General features: G+C 40.0%; 3 protein-coding genes across 5 annotated transcripts; 2 read left to right on the top strand and 1 right to left on the bottom strand.

Annotated features, from left to right (window-relative positions):
* Window positions 1-422: 422 nt before the first annotated feature.
* Window positions 423-5,886, bottom strand: zdhhc16a (zinc finger DHHC-type palmitoyltransferase 16a). 2 transcript variants are annotated; one of them, XM_058058055.1, is made up of 11 exons: window positions 5,403-5,553; window positions 4,455-4,714; window positions 3,246-3,440; window positions 3,068-3,156; window positions 2,394-2,422; window positions 2,180-2,313; window positions 1,932-2,015; window positions 1,746-1,831; window positions 1,103-1,226; window positions 955-1,025; window positions 425-876 (listed from the first exon to the last, which is right to left on the bottom strand). In XM_058058055.1, the coding sequence occupies exons 2-11, from the start codon at window positions 4,692-4,694 to the stop codon at window positions 774-776; spliced, it is 1,155 nt and encodes a 384-aa protein (XP_057914038.1). In that variant the 5' UTR covers window positions 4,695-4,714; window positions 5,403-5,553; the 3' UTR covers window positions 425-773. The 2 variants fall into 2 exon arrangements, with proteins under 2 accessions (XP_057914037.1, XP_057914038.1); XM_058058054.1 differs by lacking the exon at window positions 1,932-2,015 and having other exon boundaries at window positions 423-876; window positions 5,403-5,886.
* On the top strand, window positions 5,567-9,763 carry mettl18 (methyltransferase 18, RPL3 N3-histidine). The gene is made up of 2 exons (XM_058058056.1): window positions 5,567-6,002; window positions 6,714-9,763. The coding sequence occupies exons 1-2, from the start codon at window positions 5,916-5,918 to the stop codon at window positions 7,641-7,643; spliced, it is 1,017 nt and encodes a 338-aa protein (XP_057914039.1). The 5' UTR covers window positions 5,567-5,915; the 3' UTR covers window positions 7,644-9,763.
* Window positions 9,764-13,417: 3,654 nt separating this feature from the next.
* sufu (suppressor of fused homolog (Drosophila)) lies at window positions 13,418-20,151 on the top strand. 2 transcript variants are annotated; one of them, XM_058058053.1, is made up of 12 exons: window positions 13,418-13,766; window positions 14,057-14,191; window positions 14,535-14,671; window positions 15,775-15,917; window positions 15,989-16,074; window positions 16,244-16,316; window positions 16,585-16,738; window positions 16,815-16,911; window positions 17,028-17,162; window positions 18,746-18,884; window positions 18,966-19,034; window positions 19,104-20,151. In XM_058058053.1, exons 1-12 carry the CDS (start codon window positions 13,618-13,620, stop codon window positions 19,191-19,193), a joined length of 1,407 nt encoding a protein of 468 aa, XP_057914036.1. In that variant the 5' UTR covers window positions 13,418-13,617; the 3' UTR covers window positions 19,194-20,151. The 2 variants fall into 2 exon arrangements, with proteins under 2 accessions (XP_057914036.1, XP_057914035.1); XM_058058052.1 differs by having other exon boundaries at window positions 16,582-16,738.
* Window positions 20,152-20,161: the final 10 nt, after the last annotated feature.

Raw genomic sequence — 20,161 nt, 5'->3', positions numbered from 1 at the left:
ATAGTGTTTTCACTGAGAAAAAGGGAATGGATCTTTTATTGTTAAGCCTAGAAAGTAGCCGACTTACGGCAATTGAAGTCACTGAACGCACCTTGCAACTGGATCCGGATTTTCAAGAATATGAAATTATTAATAATTTAGTTAATTATATCCTATGTTTGTGGTGCATTGACTCAAGCAAACAGTTTATTTGCCCCAATTGATCAATAATACTATTCAAACACTTCTTATACTGTATCTCCCACTGATGCAGTGTAAGTGTATTCCAATGAAGATCAAATCTGAATTAATCCCAGACAGCATGTGTGTGTGGTCTGTCTGCACAAACATCTCTGTGACGTAACACATGAGATGTTGTGATCCTGCACTCAGACAAAAATGCAGTTATGCAGGCGGGTATATCGCTCATTGTTGCAAAGAAGAAAATGTGAAAATGTATCATTTGTGTAATTGACACAATGTGAGGTTATTTAAACAATGTTTATTAACTTAAACAGATAAAAAAAAATCCATATAAATAACATTTTATTATGTGTCATTCTATCTAGTATTAGCTGGGGTTGAAAGAGGAGATAACATCCTTCAATTATTTGTTTTAATTCCATCAGTGGCTGATAAAATATCCAACTCTGCAAGTCTGAGCAGAAAGTTTGTGAGTTTGTGAGGTATTGGAGGTCGATATAACCCAATTTCTTGAGTTCCATCGGGATTCATTTTGAAAGGAGCCTGGCCAGGAGCAGCTTGATAAGTTTCAAAGGTCTGTATGTTGACCATCATACAGGCATTGGGTCCTTCTTTAAGGGGAAGACATCCCATGTCAAGCCATCGCCAAGCGGGGAGTGACCGGAGGGGAGCAGGACACGTGTTACCCAGTGACTGGAAAACAAAGATTACATGGTAACAGATGTCAGTTTGTCATAGGCACATAGTACACAAAACATTGCAGAAACACACCTTTTCTTCTCCACGCCAAAGAAGACTTTCCAGTTATGCAGCCTGCCATAGTCAAATGGGTTTTTGTACACCTAACACAATGCAGAGAGGAGAAAGGACCGAATACCACGATTATGCAATTTATTTAAACAATCTTTGAACCACTCACCTGTCCCATTTTTGCCATTCGATGCTTTTCTTTGGAGTTGGTGTGTTTTTCTATGCTGGTTTCACCTCTGGATATGAGCAGTGCATGCCACGTGGTGAGAGCTCCCAGGGCTACTGCCACTGTGCTGAAGGAACACAACACATTCTGAGTCACTACCTTTGTATTCACAAATGAAGTCATAAAGACATAAATCAAAACACAAGCAATAGGTTTATGCTTGTCAAAGATCCTCTACTGTATGAGACAGGAGCGCTATGCTGTTTTTGAGGATGTACTGAAAAAAAAAAAACAATAGTGAAACGTCTTCTCCAAAAAATGCTTTTTTTTTCAGTACAGACATCTGCAACATTTTCTTAAAAAACACAGAAGCTGCAAAGATATTGAAGCCAAAGCTTTTTTGGCACAACTATATTCAGGTTAGGTTCGTCGGACAAAGCTGTTTACATATGGGAGTGTTATTCCAGCACGGTGTGCTTTGTCAGGAAATATTGAAAACTATGAAGGCCTGTGTACTTAAACAAAGAGAGAAGGAAATGGTTTATTTTGATAACAGATAAGACTACACTATGTTTCCTTGCACTGTTTAACTGTGGCTCATGGTCAACTGTAGGATGACCACATGAAAATATTTGAAGAATATTACCTGGTGAGCACCCACATGTAGATGATGCTCTTATTTATCATCCTTTCCTTAAAAGTGTACGGAGGCGCAGGAGTCACATAGTCTGTCTGCACACACATACATATACATATAAAGAAGAATAAACATTAGATGAGGTAGTGATAAACTGACAGATAGAAATACTAGTAAATACTTTTTAGTTAGTACCTGACCAGTGGGAAGAAGCCCTATAAGAGGTCCCATGCCTGTTACAGGTATCCCTGGTTTTTCCATTTCCAAATGCTTAAAGCGCTAAAGCAGCAGCCCCCAAAACACCGACCAGAGTGTTAAAAGACATAAACAAGGAGACGTTCAATTTGCTGACCCCACAAAAAAAAGACAACACAACAACTACCAGGAAACAAGGGCACAAGCTCCAAGCAGAAAGGCTGTGCATATGAGTTAGATCATCTCACCTCCAGGGCATTATAAGCATCTATGAAGAGGTTTCTGCCGCTGATGCTACAGTACAAACAGCCCAAGGTCATGAAGAGGCAGAAGGAGAAGAAATAACGGTGGTTGAAATGTCCTACACAGTTATTCAACCAGGCTAATTGGAATACATTAAGGGAAAAATAACAATGTTTCCAGCGCTACTTTGAACATGAATTGCTTTGACAAAAAGGATACGACAGTGATGGTCCATTTTTAGGATGCACCTGCACAAAAACAACAGCGAAAAGAGTTAAGGTAGCAAATTTTGATTACAGGTCATTTTTACATTCATTCATTTTCTACCGCTGGAGCCTATCCCAGCTGTCTTCGGGCGAGAGGCGGCGTACACCCTGGACTGGTGGCCAGCCAATCACAGGGCACATATAGACAAACAACCATTCACACTCACATTCATACCTATGGACAATTTGGAGTCGCCAATTAACCTAGCATGTTTTTGGAATGTGGGAGGAAACCGGAGTACCCGGAGAAAACCCACGCATGCACGAGGAGAACATGCAAAATCCACACAGAGATGGCCGAGGGTGGAATTGAACCCTAGTCTCCTAGGTCTGCGCGCTAACCACTCGTCCACTGTGCCACCCGTCATTTTTACAATGGATACATTTCTTTTCAGTAAAATGTAAACAAAACGGGAAGCAGAAAATCTAATAGGTGGAGAATTTGGAAGATCTAGAAAGCTTTTGTGGATTATTGTGTGTAGCTGAGTCAACAATTCAATACAAAGGGCCGGAATTAGCAAATCATTTTTTAATTATGACATATTTTGACAGTGCTGGCACGATTACACTTATTAGGACATTTAATCTAGCGGTATTAGTAGGACAGTTGCAATGACATAGACTTACCTGTTGCAGATACCACAGTGATGTGTTCTTGCTGGTTTGGGAGTGACACATTTTTTGCAGACTGATACAAAAGGGATGTCATTTTTTTCCTGCAAGAAATCCAACATATTCAAGAAGCATTACTGTACACAGTTACAGTTATGGTAGTGACTGAAGTTGACAGAAAAGAGTGTCTTACAACAGGGGGGTATCCCGGGGAGGTCTTGGTGGCTTTGTAGTAATGAAACGCAATCATGATTAGGTTCCAGTGTCCGTAACAAAGGTGCCAAGCAATCCAGGGTGGGGAATATGTGTTGAGAACGAGTGGCAGGAGGACCACATAAGCTATCACCAGGATAGAGCTGGTCAGTAGTACCACCAGGAAAACAAACACCTTATAAACAAAAACACAACAGTGAGTTTAGATACATATGGCTTGAAGCTCTAACAGTGTATCTCACTGGACAGCTTCTGGTGGTGGAGAACGTAATGTAAGTTTCCTCGACTTTTTGACTAAAATATAAGAAACTATTTTCATCCTCATAATAATGTACCTGCCTGTGTTTGCCAGCTACAGAAAGGAAAGACATGCAATATCTCTCATTCACACTCTTTAGATGTATCATCCTGTCACCAATGGAGCTCTTTAGTGCAGTGAGTGTGTTTTGGAGGGCCTAAATTAAAATTTTCAAGCATAAAAAATACTAAATTAACAAAAATACGGTAAAAGGCACTCATGATACCTGTTACTTGTTGTGTGTGCCCTATGTGAATGTTCACTGCATGTGCTGTCTACTTGTTAATAAGGTGATTGAAGTGCATTTTTAGTTTCTACTTAGCCATAAACAGCAGCAGTAGAATCAATGCTTTCAAAGCTAATAAGTGAGTCTATATTATATTGTTTCTGTCTAAAATGTCTTATTTTAAAAGGTAGGTAAAAAATACAAAAGACAAGTGCCAATACGGGTTTAGAATTAGCCAGAGCACTGCAATGATTTATTTATAAGCTGCCTGTGTCCACCAGAGGGAGTCTCCTTTTAGTGGACTCGTATTGGTACTTGTCTTGTATATTTCTTACCTACCTTTTCAGTGTTGCTGTGTGATGATGTTAGCTTTCTTTCCAAAATGATACCGCAAGGCGATGGCCTTCTACGATTTCCAATGGGTTGACAAGCTCGCTGTGAGTTCGCCTATAGCTTGTGATTGACTCCTGTCAAAGAAAGAGCTACTGTTTCTTCACTAACTATGAAGCAACGCAGTATTCAAACAAGTAGTGGTATTCCTGAAGTAAAGTGGATGTCACAAGATTAGAACATAGCCATAAATTAGTCTTACCGTTGTTTTAAAAAAAAAAAAGTAGCAGCTTATACATCAGTAATTACGGTAAATCGAGCATGCACATACTTACCATACCAAACCAACGTGTCAAGTAGTCCACAGTCCAAAACATTGGTTCAAACAGTGAATCAAAAACCACATCTGAGTCCGTGAGGGAGTTATAGAAAAGAGACTGCAGCATCAGTTTCAAGTAGGCCTGCCTTTTAGTGAACCACAAAGGCAACCGGCATCTTCTTCTCCTGGAACATGAGCGCAATAGTATGCATCGTAACAGGTGCACAAGGGAACCGGGACACCACCACCACCGCATCCTGCACTTGTAGCAATCACCTAGATGAGAGAAAAACGGTTTACAAAATCACTTGACAGCTTTGAGACTGAGTTGTCTTAAATAAACCGCCTTGTTGACAACATGTTGGACCATTACAGCCACTCACATAAAAGGGGATCTCAACTAATCTCTCACAGCTTAAAAACCTCTTGAAAATACTAGTATACGCCAACAGTGCTAAGAAAAGCAAGAGGTACCTCCTTAAAACTAAGAAACCTGATTATCAAGTCAATTACACATCAGCTTGTTCGTGGGCAACAGAATAACTGCTGCAGCAGTCATGCATATTGACAGGATTTATAAAAGCATGCTTCATTTTTGGGGGGATTTTGGCGCAACATCTGGACGTCGTTGAAATTAGTCTATTGGACAGTCGCTAATAAATATGGCATAAGCACAAATGTATAACAATTATGTTTTCCAGCATTCCAGCAGGGTGGAGTCTTTTATGTGCTTAAATGGAAGGTGGCTGACTTTTAACACCGGTTGTGCATCTTAAGACAGTGGTAGAGTCAACAACAATGACAATTGGAAGGTATTAGCTTGTCTCAAGTCCCATAAAGCCATTACACGTCATTGTGGATGCCAGAATGCATACAACAGACGTCCTCTAAATCCATTCTTGATCCATGTCATTCTTGTGTTTTAAAATGCTGCGTATAATAGTCACGAAAATGATATACTCACTTTCTGGTGAATGACAAACTTGCTGAAATACGCCACCTACTCGACATTTTTCCAGAAGGTCGATGAAAAACTGATTATGTTCATATATTGAGAGATGAGTCGAAGGCAAAAAAAAAGGGTCAGCTCGTGTGACAGTTGAGCTCCAGCGCTTGAGCCTTTAGTCGAGAGCGCATGCGCGCATGAGTGCCGCGAAATGCATCATGGTCTTTTGTCCGGAAGTCTTGGTCACATTATTTCAGCACAATGTTAAATGTCACATGTCATAGTTCGAACTTCGTACTGTTGTATATGCTTTGACTAGCCATTTAAGACAGCGATTCATAATGTCACACGCGTCGAGATCAGCTTTGGCAGTTTAATTTCGATGAATTCTGGGAATTTGAGTTTTTTTCACGGCACGAGGCGCCGCGCCACTTTAGCTTGACATGTGCATCTAGCTAATACCGTTTGTGGTCGGTCGTAACTCGTACAACTTTACCAGTAATATGTCGTTTTGTTTTAATTTCACCGTCGATGGAAATACGTCGCTCAGCAACAAGACTGAATGTGCTGCAAAAACTTGTTTGTTGTCATCAGAATCCTCATAATATACAGCCTGAGGTTATTTGTTTTCTACAGTGTGCAATGTAAAGACGCGGTTTAGTTAATGTTGTGTTCGGGTTAAAATTAAAATAACTTATTACTGTCAACGCGTATGTTCAATTAATCCTGACAACAGTAATCTGATCGGAAGGGAAGTCTGCATTCAAGCAAACTTTAAAAAGAGTTGAAAAAATAATGTTGACGTTCACAATCTTACAGAATTATTCAGCCGTTCAACAGTCACCCACTAGAGGGCGTCCTTTCACAGTCAACAAGACTCCGGTGTGACTGGGAGCTTGTTTTTATTGTGCCTTTGCATATTCTAAAAAGAAAATATTTAATGAGAGATAATGTATTATAAGTTAAGATTTCCATGTTTTGTTCTGATATTTTAGCATATATTGACCTACAGTGGATTGGATTTTTTTTTATATGTATAAAATGTATCAAAGTAGACCACCTCATCTTTCCGTTTTTCTGTATCCGGTCCCTGGACAACCCTGACCTAGATCAGATTCAAACTGTGATACTACCACCAGTGGAACATTTAATTATTAACCTAGGGATTTGCTGACATTTAATTCTACTTCTGTTTTTATCTTCTGAAATATTAATGTTCAGCTCATATGTCATGAGCCAATTACCTACGAGTACAAGCTGCAAGTGGAAAAAGTTGCTGATTCACAACGAATAACTGAACTAATATACATTTCCTGTGTTTTTTTTCAGTCGGAGGAACGTGACAGCCCGGCAGAGCCAGTGAAAGAAGCCAAAGAGCACTTCCCGCCCTCTGACCCCCAGCACCTTCTCGACGACGCCGTCTATGAAACAGTTTCCGTCGGCACTCTCCCTCCGCTTCACTACCTCAATGAAACTATTTTCGAGAAGACTGTCTCAGAGAGGGAGGATGTGGAGAACGTTCTTTCCCGCACGGCCGAGCAGAGGTCTGACCTCATCTCTGGAGTGTACGAGGGAGGGCTGAAGGTCTGGGAGTGCACGTATGACCTTCTGGAGGTCATCGACAGGGAAGGGGAGACATTCGGCGATAAGGTGGTCTTGGATTTGGGCTGCGGGGCCGGGCTATTGGGGATATTGTCTTTGAAAAGAGGAGCCAGGCAAGTCCACTTCCAAGACTACAACAGTACAGTCATTGAGCAGCTTACTGTGTCAAACGTCATTCTAAACTGCCATGATGATGACAGTAAAGGGGAGGGCGAGGCAACACTAGAGATGGAAGAAGACTGTAAATTAAACACAAAAGATGGCAGCCTACCCCGTAAAAGAAGAGCTTTAGATGCCGCATCCCAACACCCGTTACTATCCAGGTGTAAATTTTATTCTGGTGACTGGCGCACATTTCTTACTTTGGCCTCAAATCAGGAGACACAATTGAAATACGACATTATACTGACCTCAGAGACAATATACAACACTGCTTATTACCCAGCGCTTCACGACGCCCTCCACAAACTGTTGGCAGCGCACGGAGTGGTCTACCTGGCCACAAAGGCCCACTACTTCGGAGTGGGAGGTGGCCTGCACCTGTTTGAGACTTTTGTGGTGGAAAGAGGGGTTTTCTCTCTGGATCACCTGTGGGATAGCGAAGACGGACTTCAAAGACATGTCGTAGTCCTACGTTTTAAAAAAGAATCAGAGTAGTCCTGTATAACTGTGTGAATAATAACTTGATGTGAGCTCAGTGAAGCGTACTTCACCTTGGAATATTAAAGTCAGCCTTATTTGTCAGATGGTCTGCTAATGTGTGAAGGAATTGGCACAGATTTCATTATACTGCACTTGTTTCAGGTAATTAGTTGATAAAACCAGAGATTATCTATCAGAAGACCATGTTAGGACACACATCCAATGTACTACTGACAACTCCAAGACATTGGTTATGAAGCAAGTGCCACGAGTTGTATGTATTATGTATGTTTCTGTATGCTAATATCCTAAAGAAATGATTCATATAAGAAAAATCCAGTTGAGGGCTTCAAAATCAAAATATAGTCTCAAAGTTTCTATTGACTGTCAGTGTAACTTGCAAAACACATACAGCACCAGAAGGCACATTAATGGGAAGTAGTGTTTTATTATTATTGGTTCCCTTAAGTATAACATTATTAAAAATAGAACTCCATTCTTGACTTCAATACTAACTCCTTATTTCTAAAATCACAAATACTTAAACTTGCTGATGTAGTTAATCTTCAAACAGCTAAAATAATGCATTAGGCTAAAAATAACCAATTACCTAAAAATGTCATCCAATACTTCTCTACAAGAGAGGAGAAATATGATCTCAGGGAAGAACTACATTTGAAACACTTATATGCTAGGACTACGTTAAAAAGCCATAGCATTTCAGTATGTGGAATCAAACTATGGAATGGATTGAGTAAGACCCTCAAACAATGCACAACGATGAGCCAATTCAAGAAACAATACAAGCAGTTGATGTTTGCTAAATACAAGGATGAAGAGTCTTGAACCAGTCATGATGTGCTATATATATCACTATATTGACACTTACTATGGTACACATAATGTTCGGTACAAGGTACATTATTTAAAAAAACCCACTGTATTATGGAAAGCAGGAAGTGAACAAATGAAACAGTTACTGATTGTAAAAGTAAACTATATTAGGAAAGCAGGAAGTGAACAAATGTAACAGTTACTGATTATAAAAGTACCAGATGGAGGGGTAGGATTTAATAAGCTTTGCTTCTTCCTACTCCTTTTGGACATGTGGAACTGTGAACTGATTATGTGATGCATTCAATTGTAATCTGATGCATGTTCAAATGAAATAAAACCATTACCATTACCAATCATGCTAATCTACAGAATATGCGCAACAATCGTTTTGCCAGCAGCCCAGGTGGACTGTCAACCAGTTGCTAGTCTTGTGATACCCAGTACATGTCTCTACAATCGATTAATCTTAAGGATTTATGGCTGTTTTTTTATGGACCGATGCTGCCACATCTCTCGCTTGTCTAACCAGTCACATCAGTATATGGTTTACATCCCCAGTTAGAACTAATAATAATATAATTAATACTAATATTAGTTATTGTGGGTGCGCTGAGATGATGTCTCATCCCAAAGTCAATGTTTCACCCCCCCACAACACACCCACACACTTCCTACATAGACATCTTCCAGTAAGAGGACCAGTTGAAAGGGGGCTGTTCCAGGTCTATTTCGCCACACCAGGAGGAAAGAAAGGAAATGGGCTCAGTGACCTTTGCCAGTGATTTCCCCCGTGTTCAAACAGTGGCATGAAAGCGAGGCTTGTTTCTGAAGTCCAACACAAAATGTCAATTGCAACTTATCCCGCCTGCTCGAGGATGTAGCTTGAAAGTGGATTCGGGCGTCACGGTACGTCAGTGGTGGGGCTCAGTGGGGTCTCTGTAAGCCTAATTCCAAAAAAAAAAGTCCACATGCTTAATTCTGGGGCTTTTCATTGTTTGCTCCTTCAGTGGAAAAATAAAATACTAATTTCCCCATTCCTGGGTGTGGCTTGTATAACAACCACTTGATGTGACACATGCTGATGTCGGTATACATCCTGGAAAATAGACATCCAGGAAATGCAGTGAAGTAATCTGTTAGCGCCTTTTGTGAAAAAAATATGTATCATGTCTGGTCTTGTTTAAAGGGATGACAATATTTTTTAGACTTCATAATCTGCCTCACCTGTGTCCATGTGAGTCAGCATTTTGTGACCTGTCGCCGAACAAAGAATTAAAAAGCGAATTGTTTCCCTGTTCCTGTTCTGTATAAACAACACAAAAAGCACATTTCCACTATCTGAAGTGGGACAACACCTTCGTGTAAGGAAATGTCGGGACAGGTCTGTGACATCAGACACCTGAAACTTTCACGTTCAGACGATTGTCACTGTCCAATCTACTCTAATTATCTGAACACAGACAATTTCCCACATTATGCAAATTTAAATGGGATGTCGTCGCTCAGAATTTTTGGAACTCTTCTGGAAGTTTGCATGCTACACGTTTCTAGTCAGTCATAGCATTTCCTACATGACAAATGGAAAAAAAAGTTATCCCATTCCATGTGGAAGTGGTTAATCTTTGGTTTCTTAGTTTGTCTTTCGACCTCACTCCATTTAAAATAAGTTTGGAACTAATACATTGGAGGCTAACTAGTTAGCTCGGTAGCTTGCTGTATGCTATTCATGCTATATGCCATCCGCTGATTCATGAACCGATGACATCAAAGAACTAACTTTATTTCTTTCATTCATTCATTCATTTTCAACCGCTTTTTTCTCACAAGGGTCGTGGGGGGTGCTAGAGCCTATCCCAGTTGTCTTTGGGCGAGAGGCGGGGTACACCCTGGACTGGTCGCCAGCCAATCACAGGGCACATATAGACAAACAACCATTCACACTCACATTCATACCTATGGACAATGTGGAGCCGCCAATTAACCTAGCATGTTTTTGGAATGTGGGAGGAAACCGGAGTACCCGGAGAAAACCCACGCATGCACGGGGAGAACATGCAAACTCCACACAGAGATGGCCGAGGGTGGAATTGAACCCTGGTCTCCTAGCTGTGAGGTCTGCGCACTAACCACTCGACCGCCGTGCCGCCTAACTTTATGTCTTGAATTTAATAATTTTTCTCACCTTCTTTAACAAATTGTGGCAGTTACAGCTTTCTTTGGCTCCATTTTGGATTATTGAGGCCAGAAACACTGTTGAATTCAAGTTAGTTATTTGATGTAATCGGTTCGTGAATCAACGGCTTCAAATATTACGTAAATAGTGCTGTTGCTATGTCATCCATCAGAAAAGTAGCTGAGACCGAATCAGCAGCGCCTCTCCTGGTTTCAGCCAAGGAGTGAAATCCAATTTGCCCGAAAAAGACATGATTCATCAACAATCAATTTGGAACAAACCACAGAATTCGATGACTATGCTCATTTCTACTTGTTACAAAAACTCAAGCTCAATCATGACGGGACATTTAACGCCCACAATGACCGGCTATCAATTCAAAAATGTCTTCTATTGATTATTTATCTTTCAGATCACCAAACCCAGTTTTTGTGTGTCATCGTCTTGTCAGACCAACAGCTGTACGTACGTAGTACGTACGTGAAGCTACGGGGGAATTCCTGACTCCCACAGACACAGCCTTTCCCCTTTCTTTACTTTATGAGAACAAGGAGGCGGGGCCAGTCAGATGGTTTTCCTCTGAAACTATTATGTGTTGATTCACTGTGTGGGGGCGTTGTGTTGACTCCCACTGTTTCCTTCTTACTGGGAAGTGACTGTCAGGCTTACGGAACGGAGGGAGTGCATGAATAACCGATTACGATGAGGGAGGGAGGGAAGCCGGGTGATGCTGGTATTTAAGGTCAGAGCAGGATGTCAAGACTGTGTGCTGTATTTTACACCAGGAAGCAAAGAGATGGCTTAAAATGTGTTCATTCATTTTGGAGAGCACTGGAATTGTTTTCAAGTCGCCGGCTACTAGTGGAGATGCACTTGATCTGGAGAGACGTGAGGCAAGTATTAAGGGGTACAACTGGACTCAGTCATTTTTAAAAGGACATTTACATTGTATTACTCTGTAAAGTTAATTGAACTTTATTACAATGTATTTATAGAAGATCTTTATGGAGGTAGTTGCCACCTCTGCTAGGAATAATGTTGTTTCCTAAAACATGAGCAGGTGTGGCCTTTCCTCAATTGTTCTACATTGCACGTATGTTTCAAATTAAATAAACCTTATCGCAAGGATGATCTCACTCTGCTGTCAATCCACTGAATGACTTTCCAAGGAGGAAGGTGAAACCGCTGCCATTGTTTGTGACTTTAAAACTTCCTTGTTGTATTCAGTGAGCTGTTTTTCCTGAGAATGCGGTGCCTGTAACGGATGAGTCACATCATGCAGGAACCAGGGTGATATCAATGCTTGCATCAGCCTAGCAGGCAGTGACATTGTCATTTCAGTGGTAGTGAAGCATTTCCTGGAGTAAATAAAGGGAACAGCCTCACAAAATCCTTAATAGGTTAAAAAAGTGACCATTCCTTCTGTAAAGGTTTGTTTTTGCTTTCATTTTACCTCACTAACCAATCATGTGGCAACTTTATCAAAATGAGGATGTTGACAACAAAGTTAAAACTGTATAAATTAACTCTGTATATTAACACCTTTACAACTCAATTTTGTACATTAAAAGTAAGTGCTATCCACTGATTGTTATGCAGAAGTAGATTTCACATCATAGAGTCATCCTCTATGTGTGGATGTTTATTCAATAAATGTATTTTTCACTGTTATGTACTTTTTTTTCATCAGGGCTTCTCAAACTTAGGCTTGGGACCAACTTTTATTGGTCAGTTTTCATGTTTATTGTAATAAATTAATGTCTTCCATGTTATTTTTCATTAGTTTATGTGCAGTGTATGTTGATGTTGTGGGGATTTATTATACAGTATATTTTTGTGGGTTTGGGTCCTGGGAATGAGCAAATTACTGATTTTGGGTCTGGTCAAATGTATTTTTAAAGGAGCACTGAAAGTATTGTAGATAAAATGTACATATATACATTTATTATATGTGTTATACTATGAGAACTGAATTCCATAGATGGTGGGATCTTCAGGTGTCATCTATGGGCTCAGTTCTTGTGGCATGACACAACCTTCCTACACCGTGGCAGCAGCGCGGAATGGACATGCACGGCAATAAAACAGAAAAAGAAGTGGTTTCATTAAATGTGAATCATGTATGACTGTGACTTGAATATGATTAAATGTAACAGTACTTTTAAATAAATGTCACTTTCTCAGTGATCAACTGTCTGATTTTTTGTGAAGGTTTGCTGTGTCATTATTGAAGTTCATGAAGAGTGAATGAAGTCTAAAAGTGCAAGCATTCAGTATTCCTGAATTGTGCAGACGAAGAAGTTATGAGCTGTGAATGTCTCACAACAGTTAGTGTATGGACTTGTGAATGTGCTTTTTTGAAAGAAAATTGAGGTTATGTGTGGTTATTGTGGCATTTGGAACATACACTACATGTATGCTGCACAACCAATTCATATAATAATAATAATAATAATAATAATAATAATAATAATAATAATAATAATAATAATAATAATAATAATAATAATAATAATAATAATAATAATAATAATAATAATATGTATACATACAAATAGATATTGCGCATGTATAAACCTTAAGTATACAAACATAATAATAAAATAATAAACGCGTAAGTGTGACAGTAAAATAACACGCTATTTTACTATTACTATTACTACTACTATTACTATTTTGCTATTAATGCAAAAGAACCATTCATTCCTAATTGGCTACTGGCGGTGTCAATCAATGACGTAATTGCATCCTACCAACCAATAGATGCTTTTCCCGAGAGGATGCGCAACAGGCAGGGCCCCCATCTGGGCGAAGCGCAACGGACTGCATTAAAGCGATTTTTCTTCGTAGACAAACTGCAAATATGAAGCATTTATAGTATACTTTAATGTATTCCCTACGTAGAGAGGTGGTTAGCAGAGAATAACTTGACTCACGTTGTGTTTTAGAGAGTAAATAGGCTTAGTTCGAGGCCGTGGCATGGATGAAGTACGGCCTAGCAGTGGTGCCCAAGCACACGGGCTAGTGTCGCTGGTTCCCCCCGGACTGCAGGCTATTTACGGGGAATGTCGGAGACTTTATCCCGAACAGGCTAACCCCCTTCAAGTCACAGCTATTGTAAAATACTGGTAAGTATATTCTTTATATTTTGTTCTTTGTCTTTGAGTTTGTAGAGTTTGCGAACAGCTAGCTTCGAAGCTAACATAGCTACACAGAGAAGGGGGACTTCGCTCGAGGTAATTGCCACGTTAGAGAGCGTTGGACTTCTAAGGTTTATGCAAACTATTAAACATAAAGTGATATTTATGTGCCCGCACCGTTTTTATTGCAGTGTTTTTTCTTTCTAGTTTTGTGAAAGTGTAAACATAGTCTATTGACAACAGTATGCAACATAACCCGATGTGTTATTGTTTTGCAGGTTAGGTGGTCCAGATCCGCTAGACTACATTAGTATGTATCGAAATATGGGGTGTCCATCGCAGGACATTCAAGAGCATTGGCATTATGTAAGCTTTGGCCTCAGTGACTTGTATGGAGACAACAGGGTCCATGAGTAAGTATTGTTTACTATTTTGGCATGTTCAAGTTAGATAATGCCTTGCTAGATCTCTCTTATCTTATATAATAGAATTAAGGTTTACAAAGTGAGGTATGCCCATAGTTATGGGTGTCCGTTAATAGGATGATGGCTTGCGTAGATTAATGCAAATTAGATTTTTCTTGGCCTATCCATATATTTGTGGCGACCCCCCACTTCTTCCCATATACTAATTAGCATGACCCTCTCATTATCTCACCCCAAGCTGTTTATTTTGATTAGCATTGTGCCTCATGCATATGAGAGAGACCCGAGAGTATAATGGTTGTTTGTTTTTCACCCTGTGTGTTTCTTTCAGATTCACGGGACTAGACAAGCCCAGTGGCTTTGGCTTTGAGCTCACCTTTAGACTCAAAAGAGAGACGGGAGAGACTGCACCACCAACCTGGCCGGCTGAGCTCATGCAAGGCTTGGCGCGCTATGTTTTCCAGTCTGGTAAGAAGCACAATGATTATTATGCATCAGTAGCTTAAAGGTACAACTACACATTAATAGTCACGGGACATCTGCAGCTTAGAGGTATCGATTATAGGGGTGTCTTGAGTCGATATTAACATTGAATATTGGGCCACTTATCAGCAAAAACGAGTAATTGATTATTTTTGCGTGCATCTAAAATCTCTAATATTGGAAGTCGGATACAAGCAGTCGATTCCAGGCTGCGCCCCAGCATATCTGTCCAGCAGCAACTGGATAGAGCCCACGTAATCGCAACAACCGCAAGATGTCGTCTGTGTGTATAACAATATGAAAGTATATGTTTTTGTACTTTTTTGCTAGTGTGGATGTGAAATGGGTGTTAAATTGTATCATTGTATATTGAATTTTCGAAAGTCAAATGCAAGCAGCCACAGGATGTTTACTTGCCTTTGTAATATATGGTTGTCATTACATTTGATTTATTTAGCTTGCATCCACTGGCAAGCAACCAAAAGTATACAAAGAATTAAAATGCTCAATGATGCTTCATCATACATGATGACAGTTTGACATACAGCGTTTTTGTGTGTTTGTGGTATTTTTCATGGTTAGTGTACAAAAGTGGGTATTTTTTTGTTTCCAACATATTGTAAAATATACACATACTGTATGCATTTTAAAATCCATATAAAGAAGGAACAAAGGGACTCCTTTAGACAGTTTATTCCAGGCTCCCTGGCTCTCTCTTCACCACGACCCCTGAGCGCTCCAGCTGGGATCAATTTGCTCGTGGGTGGGCTGTGCTGGGCCCCTGATCTCATTGAATGCGGATCCCTGGCAGTTTTTCCCCTGTAGCAAAAAAACTGAACTGGGTGCATGCTACCCCTCCAAACAGATTCTTCGGATGGAAATGTAGATTCGCACTTCAGATGTCGCTGTCTCAGTTCTCCTTTTTGCCTGTTACCCTGAAGCTGCTTCTGTATTTATGACTGACTGTTTGGTTACAAAGGGAAGGAAAGTTGCCCTGCAGCATCCCTCTAGTGGCCCAAATGCAAACTAACACTGGTACCTTTTAATGTCAGTATTTTTTTTCCCTTTTTTTTTTTTTACCCTTACAGAGAACACGTTTTGTAGCGGTGACCATATATCATGGCACAATCCCCTCGACAACAGTGAGTCTCGTATCCAGCACATGCTGCTCACAGAGGACCCTCAAATGCAACCTATCCAAACTCCTTTTGGCACTGTCAGCTTCCTCCAGGTGGGTCAAGATGTTTGATAGCATGTGATCAACATACAAGTACGCTAAGTCACGTGTACCGTATCCTGCAGATTGTGGGTGTTTGCACAGAGGAGCTGCAGGCAGCCCAGCAGTGGAATGGCCAGGGCATCTTGGAACTTATGCGAGGTGTTCCAATGTGAGTGGAACTGGTTGTGAATAAGCAATTTAGAACATGCTTAATAATCATTTTAAACTTCAGAAAAAGTTGATCGAATGAGCATAGAAAAGGACTTAATTGCTTTTTTAGTCAATAATAAATGCTCTATTGTTGAAGTAATATTAACTGATGGCTGACTTGTGTACAGTGCCGGCGGTCCCTGGCTGATCACAGACATGAGGAGAGGGGAGACCATCTTTGACATTGATCCACACCTACAAGTAAGGCTTAATTAAATTCTGTCCCCTCAATTGATTGAAATATTGCTTACATTATGTACTCTAGACTTTCACATCACATTGTAAAACTAGCCTCATTGTACATATTTAATAATAAGAATACAATATAGTGTAAAGAATGAGTTGAGCATTATTTGTCTTAAGCAGTTCGACACCTTTTCAAAAGGGTTTAGCGCCCTCTGTTGGTGCTTCATCGGAAATCCAGAACTAGTGTTGACGATTGCATCTTTTGCATTGCTCTTCCAAGCAGGAGAGAGTGGACCATGGCATCGAGACAGAGGGCTCCAATCTGAGCGGGGTCAGTGCCAAGTGCGTGTGGGACGATTTGAGTCGGCCGCCTGACGACGAGGAGGACAGTCGATCCATTTGCATAGGGTCGCAGCCGCGGAGGCTCTCTGACAAAGGTAGCTAGCTCCACGTTGTTAGCACTATATGATGGGATCACTCCATTCTGACTTTGGCACTTGGGTATGTTGACAGACACGGAACAGATCAGGGAGACCTTAAGGAAAGGCCTGGAGTTTAACACAAAGGCAGCACTACCCCCCATCAACAGCCAGAGACATGAGAGACCTCAGTGAGTTTGACACACGCACTCCTACACCTTGCAGTCTTCTGTGAGGAAGTTTGTCACACTGTTGTATGAGCACTTCCTATTCAGCAGTTGTTTTTCCTGTCTTTGTGTTTCCACAGAAGTCGAAAAGACAGTCTGGAAAGTGAGAGCTCAACGGCCATCGTTCCTCATGAGTTGGTCCGAACACGACAGTTGGAAAGTGTCCATCTGAAGTTTAACCAAGAGTCAGGCACATTGCTTCCCCTCTGCTTACGGTACGAGCACATTTTCTTCTTCGCAACACAATGCAACCTCTTGTATGTTCCATAGGAAGTCATGGAAAATGAAATACAGTCATCCCTCACCACTTTGCAATTCTAATTTCATGGCTTCAATCTTCCAGTTTCTCAAAATAAAGAAATTATTGCTGTTTAGTGGTTCGCTATGGCCCATTTTTTTAGTAATTTTTTTTATATATATTCTTGTTCTAATTAAACATTTTCAAGCATTAAAAAGACGAAACAAATGAAAATACAGCTGTCACATCACAGTTTGAATTTCATGGCTTCACTATCACGGTTTTTAAATCAGATTAATTAATAAATCATGCTGTTTCGTAGTTGAATACGGTCTATTATTAGTCACAAAGTATGCATGTTTAAGCAAATTGTACAAGTGGGGCGCAACCTTTATGTAATGTTGGTCTGAAGGCTGCATAAAGCCCTCCACAATGCAACGCAACCCCTAACCAGCGACACAGCCAAGAAGGTGGAGTTTGTTATTATTGTAATAACATGAGATATTGTTGTGGCCATAAAACTAAACTCTGAGCCCCCTACGTCACTTCCTGTCAGCCACCCATTCTGCTCCCCGACAATGTAAACAGTTGTAAGTGGCTTATATTTTTTCGGATTATGTCTACTATATTGGGTAATACAGATGTAAAAGTGACTTTACAGGTCTTATTTCATGTCTGGAGATCATAAGCAGGCTGTCTATGCAATAACTACAAAAATATATATAAAGAATGAATCCTACTTTGCAGAAATTCACTTATCTGGAAAAAATTAACTGCAATAAACGAGGTATTACCAAGAAGAAGAAAAGATGTGAGATGTAGTATTCTACACTGATCACTGGGTGTCAGTAATGTTACATTGATGAGACAATACACTATGCTGTCCAGTAAGGCACACTCCCAATGTGTGAGTGTGTTACATCATATTTATGTCTTATATGTCATTTTTTTATATGTCTGCAATATATGATATTGGGTAATATGAGTGTAAAGTTAGATAGATGTTTAAAGGGCTCTAATGTTAAAACCTGCATTGAGAAGGCTGTAAACAGGTTTTATATGCTCTATGAAAATATTATAAGGAATCCTACTTATCGCGGTCATGTCTGGAGCCAATTAACCTCAATAAACAAGGGATTACTGTAATCTGTTTTAAGTAACACTAACATTCTTAAGTGTAAAAATAAGTCAGTTGCAATACTGAAATGATGTACTCACTTAACTTGGATCATGCGTAGTGTATAGGGAAGTCGAAAAGAGGGTTCTTGAAGGCAAGTCTCTTTGCATGGTGACTTCACTCATTGTGCTTAAACTGTCAAGAGCAAAAAGAAGTTAACCACTATTAATATACATACCAACATAAGACATGTAAAGACAGCAGAGTACATTGTTTTTCTTTGACAGTACATAAATGTGTCTTGTCTTCCTGTTCTATGGTCATCGTCACATATTTGCTCTTGGCTCTCAGTTGTGCCTTTTCAGTGGCATCACAAAAAAGCCAAAGAAAGTTTTTAACCCTACTGCTAATACATTTAACTCTTATATTGAACTGTCTTACAGGGGTCGCTTGCTCCACGGAAGACATTTTACTTTCAAAAGTATTCATGGAGACACGGCCATTACGTTTGTGTCTACAGGGGTGGAGGGAGCTTTTGCTACTGAAGAGCATCCCTATGCAGCCCATGGCCCCTGGCTACAGGTACACACATACACTTTCAGCTTTCCATTTATACATGTTTTGGCTTTGTCATATATATGTGTATCTGTCGCCCCTGTGTAGATATTGCTGACGGAAGAGTTTGTGGATCAGATGCTTGGAGAAATACAGGACCTTAACACTTGTGAGGATGTGAGTGCATTTAAATATTTTGTAACTTTAGACCACAGTTCTGTTTTGGCTAACCGTTTTCTTTCTTAGACGAAATTACCAAAGGAGTACACTTGGCCAGAGAAGAAGCTGAAGATCTCCATCTTATCAGACTCTGTGTTTGATAACCCACTGCAGTGAGGAGGCGATGCCTAATTACTACAAAAAAAAAAACTTCAATCCTGCACATAAATACACCCAGAGGACACACTGAATTATGTCCTCACGAAGACAAGTGAACTCTCACAAAGACTATCAAATGATCCGCATGGGTCCATTGCCACACACAGTTGACCATTTTCTAAAGTGCCTCCAGCCAGGCAGCTTAAAGTCTCAGGTCCAAATTAAAAACATTTCGCAAAGCAGGCGTCAACGTCAGAAGCAATAACTTGTGTGTGTATTTATTCCAGCGGCCGCAGTAACGACAAAAATGTCAGCTACTGATCCCTTTTAACAGATGTTCTGTTTGATATTGCCTTTATGTGTAGACTTAACAAATGCTGGACATGTGTTGTCTTCATCATGCCAAAGTCATGGCTGTCATACGATACATGAACAGCTACCAATCACTGCCAGTGCATTGTCACATGTCAACTCTTTTCTTTCCTACAGTATGTACTGTATCTAATATACTACAGGCACAAGCCTTTTTCTCCTCTGTGCCAACATCATCTATGGCTTGTACTTTCATGCTCGCTTATGTCAAACAATGTGATGATGGTAATCTCAACCATTATCTTTTGTAGTTGTGTTTTTTGTTGTTGTCATATGGAGGACCTCTTAAACAATGAATTGGAGCAAAACACAAAAAGGACCTCATACTAAAAATGTGTTGACTGTTACTGCACCATGAAGCTCCTGGATTTTTTTTTAGCCCAATAGCACCAAAACTGAAGACTACTTTTACTTTTTTTTTACAGTGCACAGTGTTACATCACATGTCATGACACATGCTGTTTTTGTCTATTTTTTTAAGTTGGGTGACAAATTTAGATATTTTATTATGTACTATCACATTTGATTGAACTTGCTTATTGTAATCCCAAGTGCATTAAAGAGTGTAGGTATTTACACCAATAAAGCTGGAACACTGACAAAACCACCAGGTC

Source organism: Doryrhamphus excisus, chromosome 20, assembly GCF_030265055.1.
Source record: "Doryrhamphus excisus isolate RoL2022-K1 chromosome 20, RoL_Dexc_1.0, whole genome shotgun sequence".
Classification (NCBI taxonomy): Eukaryota; Metazoa; Chordata; class Actinopteri; order Syngnathiformes; family Syngnathidae; genus Doryrhamphus; species Doryrhamphus excisus.
The sequence above is the reverse complement of the archived record's forward strand: the minus strand, read 5'-3'. Positions and strand labels throughout refer to the sequence as shown.

What these genes read in the sequence shown, in the direction of transcription:
- zdhhc16a (XM_058058055.1), bottom strand. Translation starts at nt 4,694, where the DNA reads ATGCGGTGGTGGTGGTGTCCCGGTTCCCTTGTGCACCTGTTACGATGC. An exon ending in CCCCGGGATACCCCCCTGTT is followed by an intron (nt 3,157 to 3,245) that starts GTAAGACACTCT and finishes GATTTCTTGCAG; the next exon opens with GAAAAAAATGACATCCCTTT. An exon ending in GGCTTCTTCCCACTGGTCAG is followed by an intron (nt 1,832 to 1,931) that starts GTACTAACTAAA and finishes ATGTGTGTGCAG; the next exon opens with ACAGACTATGTGACTCCTGC.
- mettl18 (XM_058058056.1), top strand. Translation starts at nt 5,916, where the DNA reads ATGGAAATACGTCGCTCAGCAACAAGACTGAATGTGCTGCAAAAACTT. An exon ending in CTCATAATATACAGCCTGAG is followed by an intron (nt 6,003 to 6,713) that starts GTTATTTGTTTT and finishes GTTTTTTTTCAG; the next exon opens with TCGGAGGAACGTGACAGCCC.
- sufu (XM_058058052.1), top strand. Translation starts at nt 13,618, where the DNA reads ATGGATGAAGTACGGCCTAGCAGTGGTGCCCAAGCACACGGGCTAGTG. An exon ending in GCGCTATGTTTTCCAGTCTG is followed by an intron (nt 14,672 to 15,774) that starts GTAAGAAGCACA and finishes TTACCCTTACAG; the next exon opens with AGAACACGTTTTGTAGCGGT. An exon ending in GCGGAGGCTCTCTGACAAAG is followed by an intron (nt 16,739 to 16,814) that starts GTAGCTAGCTCC and finishes GTATGTTGACAG; the next exon opens with ACACGGAACAGATCAGGGAG.